This window comes from Amblyomma mixtum, chromosome 1, assembly GCF_055824585.1.
Source record: "Amblyomma mixtum isolate Tamu chromosome 1, ASM5582458v1, whole genome shotgun sequence".
Lineage (NCBI taxonomy): Eukaryota > Metazoa > Arthropoda > Arachnida > Ixodida > Ixodidae > Amblyomma > Amblyomma mixtum.
Window position 1 is genome coordinate 322948869 of NC_143012.1, and position 14370 is coordinate 322963238.

At 43.2% G+C, this 14370-nt stretch overlaps 1 protein-coding gene across 1 annotated transcript; it reads right to left on the minus strand.

Moving 5' to 3' along the window:
• Positions 1-564: 564 nt before the first annotated feature.
• On the minus strand, positions 565-7819 carry LOC149372734 (alpha-tocopherol transfer protein-like). The gene is made up of 5 exons (XM_089582473.1): positions 7682-7819; positions 6423-6674; positions 4145-4338; positions 1727-1837; positions 565-738 (listed from the first exon to the last, which is right to left on the minus strand). Exons 1-5 carry the CDS (start codon positions 7806-7808, stop codon positions 565-567), a joined length of 858 nt encoding a protein of 285 aa, XP_089438599.1. The 5' UTR covers positions 7809-7819.
• Between the last annotated feature and the right edge of the window lie 6551 nt (positions 7820-14370).

The window sequence follows — 14370 nt, forward strand, 5'->3', positions numbered from 1 at the left end:
CAATTCTTTCAATTTTCTCCAACATGGGGGTACTAACGCTGGCATGTTAAAACTAAACAGACAGGAACAGGTAAGTAAGGCATGTTGCCGGGTTAGTTGGTTTAGCATCTTGAAACTGGGCGCCTGTCCGTCGTCTCCTCGTCTCTTTTGCGTATGTGAATTTGTTTGCGCCAAGGTGTTTTTTCCAAGTTTCAGGAACAGGTAACATGGAGGCAACCCAGACACACTACCCACCCCTTATCAGTGTTGTATTATAACCAGACGTATATTCTCCCACATGCCAGCCGTCACCTCATCGAAAAGTGCACATATATTAAAGAAAAGGACTGTGCTGCGCGCTTTGGAGGTCACAGTGCACCACCTCATGGAATCTGAACTCCAGTACAAAACCAGTCCTTAAGGGTACAAAGAAGAAAGGGTTGGAGATATTCCGCAACCGCTCGGACTTTTCTAACAACTTTATTCTGCCGATAATGAAATCTTTCATTCATTCATTCATCCAACTCTTCTGAAGCCAGCTTCACATCACATATGCACAGGCGTGAGTGGCATAATTGCAGCTCGCTAGCTGCGGAAGCCGCAGCCATTTATGTACTCGAAATAGTCGGTCGCATTTTGCAGTTCCTTGTGCTGGCGGCGATAATCGAAGTTCTCGTGCGTACCACCGAACTCAGCTTGTATACAATCGGGCGGGGGCAGGCCATGGAACGTTCGTGGGTCACTTCCCAAAAATCGGACCTGGAATAAATTAACGTTTTTTTTTTTTAGTATTCCAAATCAAAGCTGGAATCAAGAAACACTATTTTCTCTTTGTTGGTCGCTTTTGTGTTAGTCGGCGCATTCTCTTTTTCTCATACTTCTCTGCTGGAGCGGGTACCTTCAAGAAGTGTCCAATAACTGCTTTCAAGAAATGCGGGGACGGAAACATGTAATTTCGCCTCACCTGTCTTTGCTTCAGAAAGCGCTGGAACATGTGTGCCGTGCTCCTTGCTTACATGGCTCGCACAGAACATGCACGGCTTCTCTTTCTTCACGACCTCTTTTAACCAAACACTTAAGCTTCTAGTTCAGTGTCATATTATTCTGTCCTCTGTCTTCCTCCCGTATTGCGCATAGTTTTACCAACTATGATCACCCGCTACTAGCTTGTCCAACTAGCTGTACAGGGGCCGAAAAAAGCAAAGCTGAGCATGCTGTTGCCTTATAATATTTTTCATGCTTTGCCTAATTGGAGTTGTCAACTATTGTGTGCACTGTCTGATAGAGGACAGCAGTGCGCCTTGACATGGACAGACACAGCTTCTTCATTTCCTATGGCAAAGGCATGATTGCAATTATAATGGAATCGCATGCTCCGTTTACTTACGTCCGTACCTGTTTTTCTATAGCCGCTGTCAAAGTTCGCAAGGCTAAGAGTTCAGAGTTAAAATCTGTATGCGCAAAGGAACTTAAGAACTTTATCGCTTTTGCGAGTTTTTTTTTCCCCAAATCGGGCAAAAATAGGAGCAATAAGGCAAACATCCTGTTCCTGTTGGGTACACATGCGCCAAACTTAACCCTTATACCTTTCTACCACATATTCATTACTGAAGCCAAGAGTCTGCACTGGTCTGGTTTGTATGTATGTCTCATATGCCACGAAACTGTAGAGTGGTGAAGAAAGGACATTACGCAAAAACAGTAATGTTACTCCTTGCGGCCGAAGTAGGTCTCTAATTGTACTTACCCGTTGCAAGAGCTTAGATTTCAGAAAAGGCTTAATGATGTGAAACAGAATTTTATATATTGGAGGATTATTCGTCACGTAGATGGCTTTCAACCGTATTGGGTAACAGTCCTGAAAGAGAAAAAGAAAAACGTCTTTGGAAGCAGTCTGTTGCAAAACCAAGCGACTGAACTTTATCTCGAACCAGCCAACTAATACATCACAGCTTATTATCAACAAAATAGAGAGTACGCTCGTTGAATACTTATTGGCCGCATATTGTGCTTGAAAGCGACAAGAAAGCGTCCCATGCTGTATAATTGTACTTATGCTCCAAAAAGGGCTTCTTAAAATCAACATCCCCCTAACTGATGAAATTCGGCTGCATAGTAATGACGCCCGAATTATTGTAGCGATGTAATTAATAATTATTATTATTTCTTGGCTTTAAATCTTCGCCTAAATGGGTCGACCTAAAGCTTTGACTAGTTGCCAGTTACCCTTTCATACTCTATGTAATACCTGTCATACAAACTGTAAAAATGCGCATAATTTTCATTCCTGAACACAGAACTACACTAATCGCTTATATACTTCAAGCAACGATGCCTTTTCCACCGTTTTTATCAGCTCAAGTTGAAAGGTTCAGCTGCTAGAAATGCAGGATGCCTCCGGAAACGAAATTTCCGTAGCCCTTCCATACGGCGTTCCTCATAGCCTGAGTCGATTTGGTACGTTAAGGCCCCATAAACCGTAAACCACCCTGCGGAAAGATTAATTCATGCAAAAGCTAATCCCAACGTCACAAAGGTCCCAAACTTTCTGCTTGGGAGAATTCTGCTTTGGGAGGTGTCGAGCACTTCTGAGTTTTACTCTTTGTTTACTGTATGCTCCTACTTATGCTCCTTAGACATTTATAAATCCTCAAAATTGGCTACGGTTAGGTATACTGTTCTCATCTTTCTTGGATTTTTCTTTTCATTTCTGCAATGAAGGAGCCATTAGTGATGAAATCATGTAAGCTCATCACTCAGCGGACATTTTAAATGCGGGAGAATTGCAGTGTTAAAGTGTTGTGTTGTCTTTAACGTTTAGTTTCGTATAGACAGCCTTAGAAGAGCGTGCGCGTTATGATTTAACCGCTTTTTAGTCTCGCGATCTACAAAAAGCATATAATCGTTAGAAATTCCCAGCAAACTTCTGAACAATATATGTCACGCATCAACTACCATTGTATTTTGTTTTACTCGCACCAGTATTTCGAGTGCCGTTGTGCAACATAAAGCAGCTCGTAAAATATTATCCTGCTCGTGCTTTGTGAGAACCTCACTGGCCTTTTATCTCGGCCTCACGTTTAATGCGGTTACGCCCCGAGAGCGACCAGCGGTGGTATATTGTGAGTTAAAAAACTACCTGTTATTCTCTCTTTGCTGTTTGGGACTCCTTCCTTGTATGCCAGGCTGCCATATGTTCAGCTATTTCCTACCAGGTGCATTTAGTTTTTTTTTTTTTTTTGCGAAATGTCATCTATCACGGCAGCTTTGCTGTCTTCCTGCGAAGCCAGTCGGACGTTTCAGTAACAGCTCCCAAATGGGGCGGGAGACGAGTTAAATAGGCTTCGCTCAAAAGCAGCTGCATACGCTTTTTGATACATACTGTAATCATTGACTGCAATTAAGACATTGCAATAGGCAACCTTGGACCAGCAGGAAAACGATGATTTCTGAAGAATGCTAAGTTTATTTTTTTAAGAAGAAAACCTTTATAGGCGCACAAGTTGTCCCACCCTGCTGTCAAACTGATGACGTCATCAACATGACGTAGTATGTCGGAAGACGAAATAGATCGTCATACCTTAGCTGCCAAATTATTAAAAACTGATAACGTCATTAACATGGGGTAGTATGTCTTAACACGGTATAAATAATTATACTTAATTTTTCAAAAATTAAGCAACATAATTAGTAACATAATTGGTAAAAACTGATGGAGTCATCGACATTGTGTGGTATGTCGTAACACCAAATTAATTACATTAATTAATTTAAAATTAATAACAATCGTTAACAAAAACTGATGGCGTCATCAAATGCCGTAGTATGTCGTAACCGGAAATGTACTGCGCATGCGCTTAACGTCACCTATGCCGTCATCACCGCATAGGTGATGACGGCTGTTGCTGCGTAACAGGGGCAGCAACAGCCTTTCGCCTCATTGCACTTTAGTTAGCGCAGAGTGCTTGCTCCCCAGAACTTTTTGTGCCAGTAATTCAGTGCTCTAAGGACTGAGCGACGTGGAGTCAGACAGCGTCCACCAGGAAGCCGCACAGCATGATGAGAGTGGTAGATGCCAAGTACGAGCTTGTGCATCTCTTTAAGTATCTTTAACAGACACACCAGAGGACGCCACTGCACAGTTTTGTGTAAAGTTCACTCTTGCCTGTACAATGTAGGCCCACTTCTTGACGAGGAAAGGTGTAACATTGGCAGTGTGAGACAGGCTCAGGCCCTTCAGGTCGACCACGCACACAAAGCCCCGGATCTGCGTCTCTTCGTCCAGCAGCATCCATTCCGCCATCACCAAAGCTACCCTGACGAGGTCAGTTATCGAACAGATGCCACTGTGCCATGATCCTTAAAAGAAGGGGAGAAAGCAGTTCACTGAAAAGCAAAGTATTTTCTTCGTCTGCGCATACTGTTGCTTATACCAGGCGTTTCAGGGACGGTGATCAGTAATATTTAAAAATAGGGTTTCAGAGGTAAAGGACAGCTTCCTGCGGCATAGTGATACCAGTGTTGGCGGACGTCAAAAAAAAACAGGCTAGTCATGTTAAATAGTAAAGTGGTTAAAAATTCTAATAGTTTACTTTTAATTTTACAGGCACCTGTCTGCAATTACAGATTTGTTGTCGGCCGTTTTTAATAGCCATATCAATTTTTATAATTTCGAAAACGCGATTCACCTCAGTCCTGTGGTTCAGTAAAGTTTGGCTATTTCGACTAGCTACGTGCACTAAAGTGGTTGCTTTGCCTGCATGCTTTTTGAAAGCGCATGTATTTTGGCACAATGTAGACAGATTTATGTTGATTCAGAGTGGCGAGGGTCATCATCGCGTTTTCTAAATTCTAAAAACTGATATGGTTATTACTAACGGCCAGCTACAAATCGCTGTTTGCAATTCGGTGCCTATCTGTCATAGTTAAAAAGTTAGCTATTAGAATTTAGTTAATCACTTTAGCAGTTAACATGATTCCCCTGTTTTTTGACGTCCGCCAACACTGGTTTGCTACGCCGCAGAAGGCTTCTATTTACCTCGAAACACATATCTTTTTTTAATTAGTAATCAAATTCTCTGAAACATCTGGTATGCTGGTATGTGCTGCGGTGAAACTGGTAGGTGAAACTGGTGGTTCAGTTATGCTTTATTTGGGGAATATTCCCTTGTTCAGAGAATTTCAGGAGTAAAATTTGACGAAAAGGGAATTTCCACTTAGTTTCACTTCAACAGCTAAAATTACCTCACTTTTTTTGAATTGATATGGCTTTCAAGCTGCTGCAGGAAAAAGTGCCTCAAATAAGAATTTTAGGGCCTAATTCAGGGATCACTTAAAGCCGGCAGCAGAGAAGAAACAGACACAAGGAAGAAACACACAGAACTGGACGAGGCGTTTTAAGTGATCATGCACCAACTAGCGCAACAATCCACCTTATTAATTCATTGAATTTTTGGTTACCGCATGGAACATCATTGGATTAGTTAGGTAGCAGCGGGTTGAAGAAGGAGATAATGATTGAGTAAGAAAAAAAGCAAGAAGAGACAAAAACAGTATTGCACTTACATTTTCGTTCGACGCATAGAAACCCGTAAGAACAGTTTTTTGCTACATTCTATCAGTTTTAAGGCGGAAGCCTTTAATGCCTCATCGTTGTAAGCAGGAGTTGTCGACAGAAATGTCGCGCTTTTCAATTGATCGAAATGGTCGTGATGTCACAGTGCGCGAGTTTCAAACGGCGTCAATTGTGTTTTGGCTCTTAACCATGCAACCAATTAAAGGTTGCATTCTCTTGAAAAGGCGTTCTGTGCACTCCCTGGCAGCGTTGCAAAACGCTCTCGCGTTCTACTCTTAGACGCGAAGCTTAACATCATAACCACACATGACACAAGCAGAACACCGCGCTTAAGGCTTAAGCCTCACCGCAGTTTGGGTCAACAAAGTGTCTCCCTGAATTTTTTTGCAAACAGTATCGAGCTTTGTGTTGATGCTCATGGTGCGGAAAAGGCTGTCTTTGCAAAGCTGCACTGTGCAACAGTACGTCGCCTTTCCATCAGAGTTTATGCACACAGTGCAGGTAAAGCTAAAACAGCGGCCAGTTGGTTCTGCATAATTGGTTTACTGCGCTCTAGTACACAACACTGCTGATTATGAGAACAAATAACAGGCCAGTTTTCGAGTATTTTATGTACTTGACTCTTTATCTCATCATCAATAGTGTCGTGTAGAAGCGCGCAGTAAATAGGAAAAAAAAACACTTTGTAGTATGTTGTATGTGAATCGAGCATTGAACTGGCGATGCACCGTTTCTGTAAGAGAGGACGGTTCTAAAGCATGTTCTAACATACTTCCTGCCTTTTGTTTTCAATATTAGCTTCTGAAGTAGGGCAGTCGAGGCTTTAAAAAGGAAGCTTGTGATTATTAAGCTGTCAAACGGGACCCACCAAATTTTAGCATAGCAACAGCCCTTCCATAGGCGTCTCTGTGCTTGGACACCATCGTGAGATGGTTGTCGAGGATGACAGTTTCATATGGCAGGTTCGAAGGAGTCAGATTCTCGAAGTATTCTGGCATGTTCTTCCTCACGCAGAAGTATTTACGAAGAGTCTTGTAGGCCGTCTCCACGTTGTACATTCGAGCCCGAAGAAACCGGACCAGAAACTTCTCGTCTGTTGGCCAGTCCAAGGCACTGTCGGCTGCGAGTCGCGTGCAAACGGCGGTTAACGTCAAAACACAATCTAAAGCTTTCCCAAAAATGTAATGCGATTAGATGATGACAGTTAGCCAAGCGTCCTGGATGCCAATTTTGAACCAGTTCTCTCTTCGCCGACAAAATGAACGAACATTTGCGATGCCAACTTTCGCTTACTTTTTGCCCCCAGCGACAAACTGAAAATTGCAAAGAAGTAGTGCAGTTGATTGCCGCATATATCAGCCGTCAGTCATTCAGCGACATGATTCAAGGGTTCATCTGCCCCATTACTGCGATCATAAGACACTGATTCATAAAAGTGGAAAACTGCATATAATGAATAACAACAGCAGACTCGGGCATTATTCGGCGCCATCCACCCGACACCGCGGAAACATACAGGCTTGCGCATTCGACGAGAGGAGGCAGTATTGCCTCAGAAGTGAAGTGAAGAAGATGGTAGCGAAAGTGGCAACTTGCGTCAAAATAGCAGGCCTCTCTCGCGGCTTGTTTGTTACCACATGGCGTGTCACAAACGAATTAAGAACTATCACTTTTTGTGCTGCGAACATTTGCTGTTTTTTTGGCAGCCAAGCGGACTTTCACTTCTCGTCCCAGCTCTAGTATTCTTTTTTTCTAATTAGCTACAGCAGCTGGTTGAGTACAGTTACACCTCAATTCACATTTCAAGTTAGTGGCTTTTGCGTCTTCCTCTGCTCTTCTGCCCTAGCAAATGGAATATCTGAGAAACAGCAGGCTGAAATACGAGTAAATGGCGGGTGGCGATGTCTCTTTTTTTACCTTCTGTAATAATTTGCGACTGGCAAAGGAACTCGCATAGTTTTAAGTGGACGTTCGCGTAGTCACATCTGCACAGTACTGTAATAGCCCAGTAGTTAAAATATGACACCTGCGCTGATTTGCATAATATTGACAGTCACAGTGTAACGAGTAAAACCGGCTGCTTTCAGCTAACGGTAGCGTGTACCGAAGAAGCCTCTACAGACTTACCGGCCATAAGTTCCCGCAACTGCAACAGACATCTCTGCTTGGTTTCCGCTGTCTCTCCGAGTTCCGTTCGCGCCACATGTTCCAAATCAGGCAGCGGTGCAACAGTCACATCCTGTGAGTTGGACATGATGTGTCTCGACTGCGCTGCGTTGGAAAAACAACGCAGATTTAAGCCTTCCAACTGAAAAAGTTGGTAGCAGCCGTGCGCGCGCCGTGTCCTGTCATGTGTCAACCATTCGTACGGCACACCGCACAAGCAGTCGGGCAGTCGGCCACTCAACCAGCGTGTCAACTGCACCGAAATGACTCCACGCGCGGTTGGTCGAAATTTAAGAATTATTTTCCGGTAATCAAATGCTCCCTTAAAAAAAATTCTTTAGACAGTCTATAGACTGTTCATAGAGTTTTTCTATAAAGTCTGTAGAATTTATATAGACACATCCTTTAGACTAGTCTATAGGCAATACAAATCCTATAGAGTGTCGATAGACAATATATAGGTTTATGTCCATGCACATTTAGTAGACTTTAATAGACTTTAGTAGACTTTTAGTAGATTATGAATATTCAAAAGTAAACATCTATAGCAAGGCAGTAGCGTCTATAAGAAGTCTACAGACAGTCTATAGATCATTTTTATAAAGGCTGTCTCACATGCCTGCGCAGGGCAAGAACTAAATGAAAACGCGTCGTCAGTACCTCTGTGCAAAGAAAAGGGCACCCTGTTCACAATTCGCCAAATAAAAGGCATAGAAGATGAAAAGTTTTCCGCTTCAATTCACGCATTCAGTGCCACAAATTTTTAATTAGTACTTGACTGAAACTGAAACAAAGGAGAGAGGAGCACACGTATCTACAGGATGCATCCAGAACATAGGAATATCGTCTGACAGGTCTGTATGGATATTTCTTGTATCAGTATATTTGTCTTCATCGCCTTGATTAAGTTTTAACATGTTTTAACAGTACCTCTGTGAAAAGAAAAGAACACCATGTTCCCTATTCGGCAAATAAAAAAAAGCCATAGAAGATGAAAAGTTTTCCACTTCAATTCACGCATTAGGGGCCACAAATTTTAATTTAGTACTGGACAAATACAACTGCAACAAAGGCGAGAGGAGCATACGTATCTACAGGATGCATCCAGAACATAGGAATATCGTCTGACAGGTCTGTGTGGATATTTCTTGTATCAGTATATTTGTCTTCATCGCCTTAAGTTTTAACATGTTGAGCAACATTGTCAAGGCACGAGCATTTCCCGATAAAACGTTCTTGCGATACTTCTACTCCACTTTACGTGGCTCAGAAAAGTACAGAGTACATTGCACTGGATTAATTAAGTAAATTCTTGTAGCCTGGCAGGATCACTCACTCGGGCGGTGTAGTGTGCGCTGCGTCACCTTCCGATGAGCTTTCAGCGGCAGTCCAGGTCTTCGAAGACCGGTGTTTTCAGCTCTCGCCACTGCGGCAAACAGAAAGAAAAGTGTTCAGTACGCTTCCCATCGTCAGCACCGCTTCAGCAATCGCCAGCTCTATAATATAGCACACGGCCTCTCGTCTTTGAACTCCGAGTTTGCTAGATAATATTCGATATGAGGACGGCTTTTCATAGGTATGAAAACTACATGTTTCAATATATCTAGAGAAGAAGTTGCTTATACCTGGCACACCTACCACAGGCCACCTATCATGATGCATGTCGAAAACGTTCACAAAGTTCGTTTTTGTTTCTCTAATTCTTTTGTGTAAAAACAGAACAAAATGTACATTGCCAGCAAACACAATATCACGTCCTCTACGTACGTTTCAGCCCAGTATCCGCAATCTTCTATAGAGACGATGCGCATATTTTTCGCTATCCTACAATGGCGCCGTACTATGTTGTCAGAGTAGAAATAAAGCACGCGAAAACCTGTAAGACTGTTCGAACGAAACGGCGACGCATAGGCGGTCGGCTTCGAACGGCATGGGCCTCCGGTGCTGAAGCCGCCAACGCGCAGCTTCATAGCCGAGAGAAACAACACTGTTTTCCTGCGTACGCGATGGAATGCACATGGGACGCACTCTTTTCTTTTTCTATTTCTGTAACTAACCTAGACGGTCGCGTACACCGTTTTGCGCACAAGTGCAGAGGGGCCGCCGCCTCGTTAGCTGCCGCCTTTCCGGACTGCATGCTAAGTGAAGGCGGTGCGCCGAACTTGCGTAAGCTGTGCTTCGGCCTTCATTAGGATCAGACTGCTTTGCGTCCGCCACTTAACGGCTGTCGTGCGCGCTTTCATTTTTTTATTTTTTTTCTGCGCTCACTTCTCTCGGTGAAGATTGGATATCGTCGGTCAAGGCCGGCTGTCCGGACTGCACGTGGAGCACAAATGCACACGTCTGTATAGAAGCACTTGTTTGCAATGAAGTTAGACGACGGGTATGCTGTACGCTTGGGAATTAACCTCTCCGTAAGAGGCGAGGCGCTTGAAGCCGAACGCAACGCACGGTAAGGAGAATAGCTGTAATGGAAAGAACACATCTTCATCTGGTGTTGGCGGGTTGAATTCTAAAGTACTAAAACATACCAATCGCAATGTAAGCGTCATCTAAGAGTCATCTCGTGCCACCTATTTCAGCAGTTATTGTCATCAGGCGTGCTTTGAAAGTTTGGTAATGTTATTCCAGTCCCAAAACAAGTTCGTTCTCCTCCTTTTAACTGAACGGACGAACAGAAGTAAACTGCGGCAGTTTGTTTGATATGCATGTTCTTTTAAATGCACCGTCCCATATCCCTCACCAACATCTGTTGCAAACTGATGACGCGTGTCATGTAAGCTATCATCGCCAAGTTCTTGTTTTGGACAAATTCTTTCATCTTAGCCAACATGGCTTTTTAAAAGGACTTTCCTGCAACACCCAACTAGCATTGTTAACCATCCAAACTTCAACCATGATCTAAATACCCCTGTTGTTGCTCTCTTTTAAAGTTCTTAAAATGCATTCGTTTATGTTACACATGAAAGATAACGGGCCAAATCATGAAATGCTCCTTGCTTTGAGGAAGACGCCTTAAATACTGCTCACTTTTCTGCGGTTAATTATTAAATGCGCCTTATTAAACAGCAATTAGCGAGGATTCACTCGGAGCGCCTTGTTCTTGGACTAGGCGCAGCGTTACCACCACGGTTCTTTACCTCGTTGCCTGAACTGTACGCATGCTTCACTGCACTGCTCTACGATTTGCTGCTACGGTGGCTACTCGGGCGCTCAGTCCAAAATGGCGACCTCTTCCATGCTAGATTGCTAGATTTCGTATCCGCAGCCTGTGCGTTCGGCGACTTCAACAGATTTGCTTTCAGTGCGTCTGAGTTTGCGTATGGCGATGTGTACGCGTACCCATTTGCGACAGTGATGCACGATCATTCATTTCTGCAACTGCATTCAAGGTAGATGTACAGTGGTAGCATGGCTTGCATAGCAATCCATGCGTTCCAAACATGACGGCTTGTGGTGCGGAGCGTACGCCAACTTCCACGTGTGTGGACAACAAAAAAACGACGTCATAGCGTACGCGTCGTTTTGAGTGGAAAATAGATGCTCGAGCGTGTCGACGTTCAGCACGACACAAGAAACAAGGACAAAGAAAGGAAACACGAGCGCAGACTACAAGAATAATTTTTAATAGTGCTCCTTACGTCTTCCTTCGTTCTCGCCTGGTGCTTTCGCTCTGATTTTTAAGGCCTAGCTATTTCTCTTAATCCCTGAGAGGTACACCCGGCAAACTTCTTTTTAAGAGAGGAATATGAGCAAAGTTGACCAAAATTAAGAACATATCCTCCAAACAGCATGCTTATATGAGCACTGGAGGACGTCTTGTGGTGGTTCAAACTACACCAATTCACTCTTTAAGGACAACTTGAGGCAGAATGCGTTTGCGTAGCTTCATTTTTTATTCAAAACAAAGAAAAGGTCTCCTAAAGTGTGTCTGCATTTTGTAAACTAGGCACAACATTCTGGGGGGAAAAAAAATCTACTTTAAATAGTTCTTTTTGTAGTACACTGACGCTGGTTATTAGCGTTAAGCCGCCATAATTTGTTTTGCTGGTCGTGCAGCCTACTCTTTAGAGTTGATTTTACAAAACCTGGCGGTCTCTTGATGCTTTCTGAATACATCGCAAAAGCATCGGTACTTCGTTTCTCTTGACAAAAGCGCGCGTTTTGAGCAAACCAGTTTGCTATATACATATACACCAGGTGCATTTTGCAATGAGGTGCTGACAGCCATTGGCTACAACCTGATAACAAGGGCATTCTTTCGTAGCTCTGCCGAATTAAAGAAGCTGTAGAAGGTGAAGGAATGTATTTGTAAAGGCTTTAATTAAACGATGCTGAATGCTTGGGACCATGCTAATTTTAGGATTGGTGCTGCGCGGCCAAAGTAAAAAGGGCAACTTTTAAAGCGCAGTTTTAATGCATTTCATAAATTTTTCATGTCTAGCTTTAGAAAAAAAATTAATAAAACCCACAGGAGTTTTAAAATTACGCTATCCGATCGACTTAACTAGCAGAATCAGCATAGAACTAAAGTTCTCCTTAATTAATATCTTTACCACCGAAAAGTGTGATAAACTGAAGATTAAAATTCAAAATCCCCCCCAGCAAAAAAAAAACATTAATGCACAATTCTTAATGCATTAATGAACAAAAACATTAACGCACAAATAACACTGAAGTGAAATTTTGGTGGATGTAACAAATTATTTTGCTCAAGCAACGCCGTACAGTTGCAAGGCTATGCTTGTATCACAAAATGTATCACAACTTTTCTGACAACTGTCCTATCCAGCCTGCTCATCGTCCTTCAGCCCGCACAAGCCACCAAAAGGCCGTTTACCCATCTCCTGCTCGCACCGTGACACATCTTCCTTCCTTCTTCATCCAAACAGCGCGTGACTGGAACAGTCTTCCCACTAGTACCATCCTTCATACAAACCCGGACCATTTCAGGAAAGTCATCGAGAGTCGAAACACTGTGTCATTAACACCAGGTTGCTAGCCCATCCCTCAAGTAAAGCCCTCACCCGAGGGCCCTTGAGGTATTTGTAATAATAAATATATAGATAACGTTTCTCAAAGCTCTGCAGCACGAATATTGTTTGTTCTTTGACTTCAAGCCGGCCAAATATTTTTTAGTAAAACTTACTGCCCTTCCCGGAGAATTACAGATCAAAGATCCGGGCAAGTTTCTTGTCACAACATAAAATAAGAAACATAAAAAAAACCTTACCCACTCCTCGCGAGGGTCTATTGCTCCTTAACGGTATCACGGATGGCCAGCGCTGTCTGACGAAGCAGTGCAGTGAAATAGGCTGCATACAACAAGCACTTTGGGCATATGCGAGTATTCTTGCCCGTTTCTCTTCCTCACCTCATCATACGCCTACTCGGCCAATCCTTCAACAGTATCGCGCGACAATCGGCCCGTCGCTTTGTCAGTGCCTTATCACGGCCTGGAGCGGCGAAACATGGCAGAATAAGCGCATACTTAATCGAGAATAAGTGCATGTGTAACACATGCGCTTATTATCGTTTTCGTCGCCACTCCGCGCCGTGATAAGGCGCTGACAAGCTGGCGGGTATAGAGTCACTGGAAAATGTTTCCAGTGAAGATAGGCGGGTTGATGGTCGCGCGATACTGTTAAAGAACACTCCGGGTGTACATTATTAGAGACTTATAAGCCTCAAACTCTGAAAACTTCCTTTCCTTCGACCGTTTCCAAACCTTTCATCAGGCTTCCTTACCGCGAACAGCGCATGCGACACATGGCGGCAGTAACAGGGTTTGAGATCTCTTGGTCAAAAGCGCCAAAAAGCGTGAATGCTGCGGCATTCGGGGCAGCTCGAGATACAGACCTGTGTGATTTATGAGTTGCGAGTACGGGCTCTCTATAGCCGCATTTGCATGAATGCGAATTTTTGGGCTTGAAAAACAATTTACAACTGCACATGGTGATGGTCATATGTTAAAAACATGTGAATAATGTAAAAACAAGCATGACAGGATGGAAATAAGAAGGAACAAGTGGTTTGGCTTGTTTGTTGGGTTTGACGTCCTGAGCGACTCGGGCTATGAGGGACGCCATAGTGGAGGGCTCTGAAAATTTCGACCACTTGGAGTTCTTTAACATCACAGACATCGCACAGTGCACGAGACTCAAGAATTTAACCTCCATCGAAATTCGACCGCTGCGGCCGGGATCGAACTAACGTTTTTTCAGGGTCAGCAGCCGAGCACCAAAGCCACTGAGCCACCGCGGCGGCTTATAAGAGTATAGGTGAACATTAAAAGCAAGTAAAAGGATGCATATCTGTGACCAAAAAATACTTTACAGCCAAGCATAGGACATTAAACACATATAAATATATAAGAAGGCTTCTAAAAAACGGTTTCTTTCTGTGAAAGGGAAATAGCTGGAGTGCTGGCACAGTTTTCACCAGTTTTCATAATCCGAAAACCGGGAGGAAGGTAGTCGAAGTTTTTCACATTATGAAAACTTGTGAAAACTGTGTCAGCACTCCTTCTATTTCACTTTCACATAAAGAAATCGTTATTTTTTTTTAGAGGGCCACTTATAACTTTTTTTTTTACGTTTCATGTCCATTGCTTGGCTCTAAACTTTTTTCAGTCACGCAAATGTATTTTT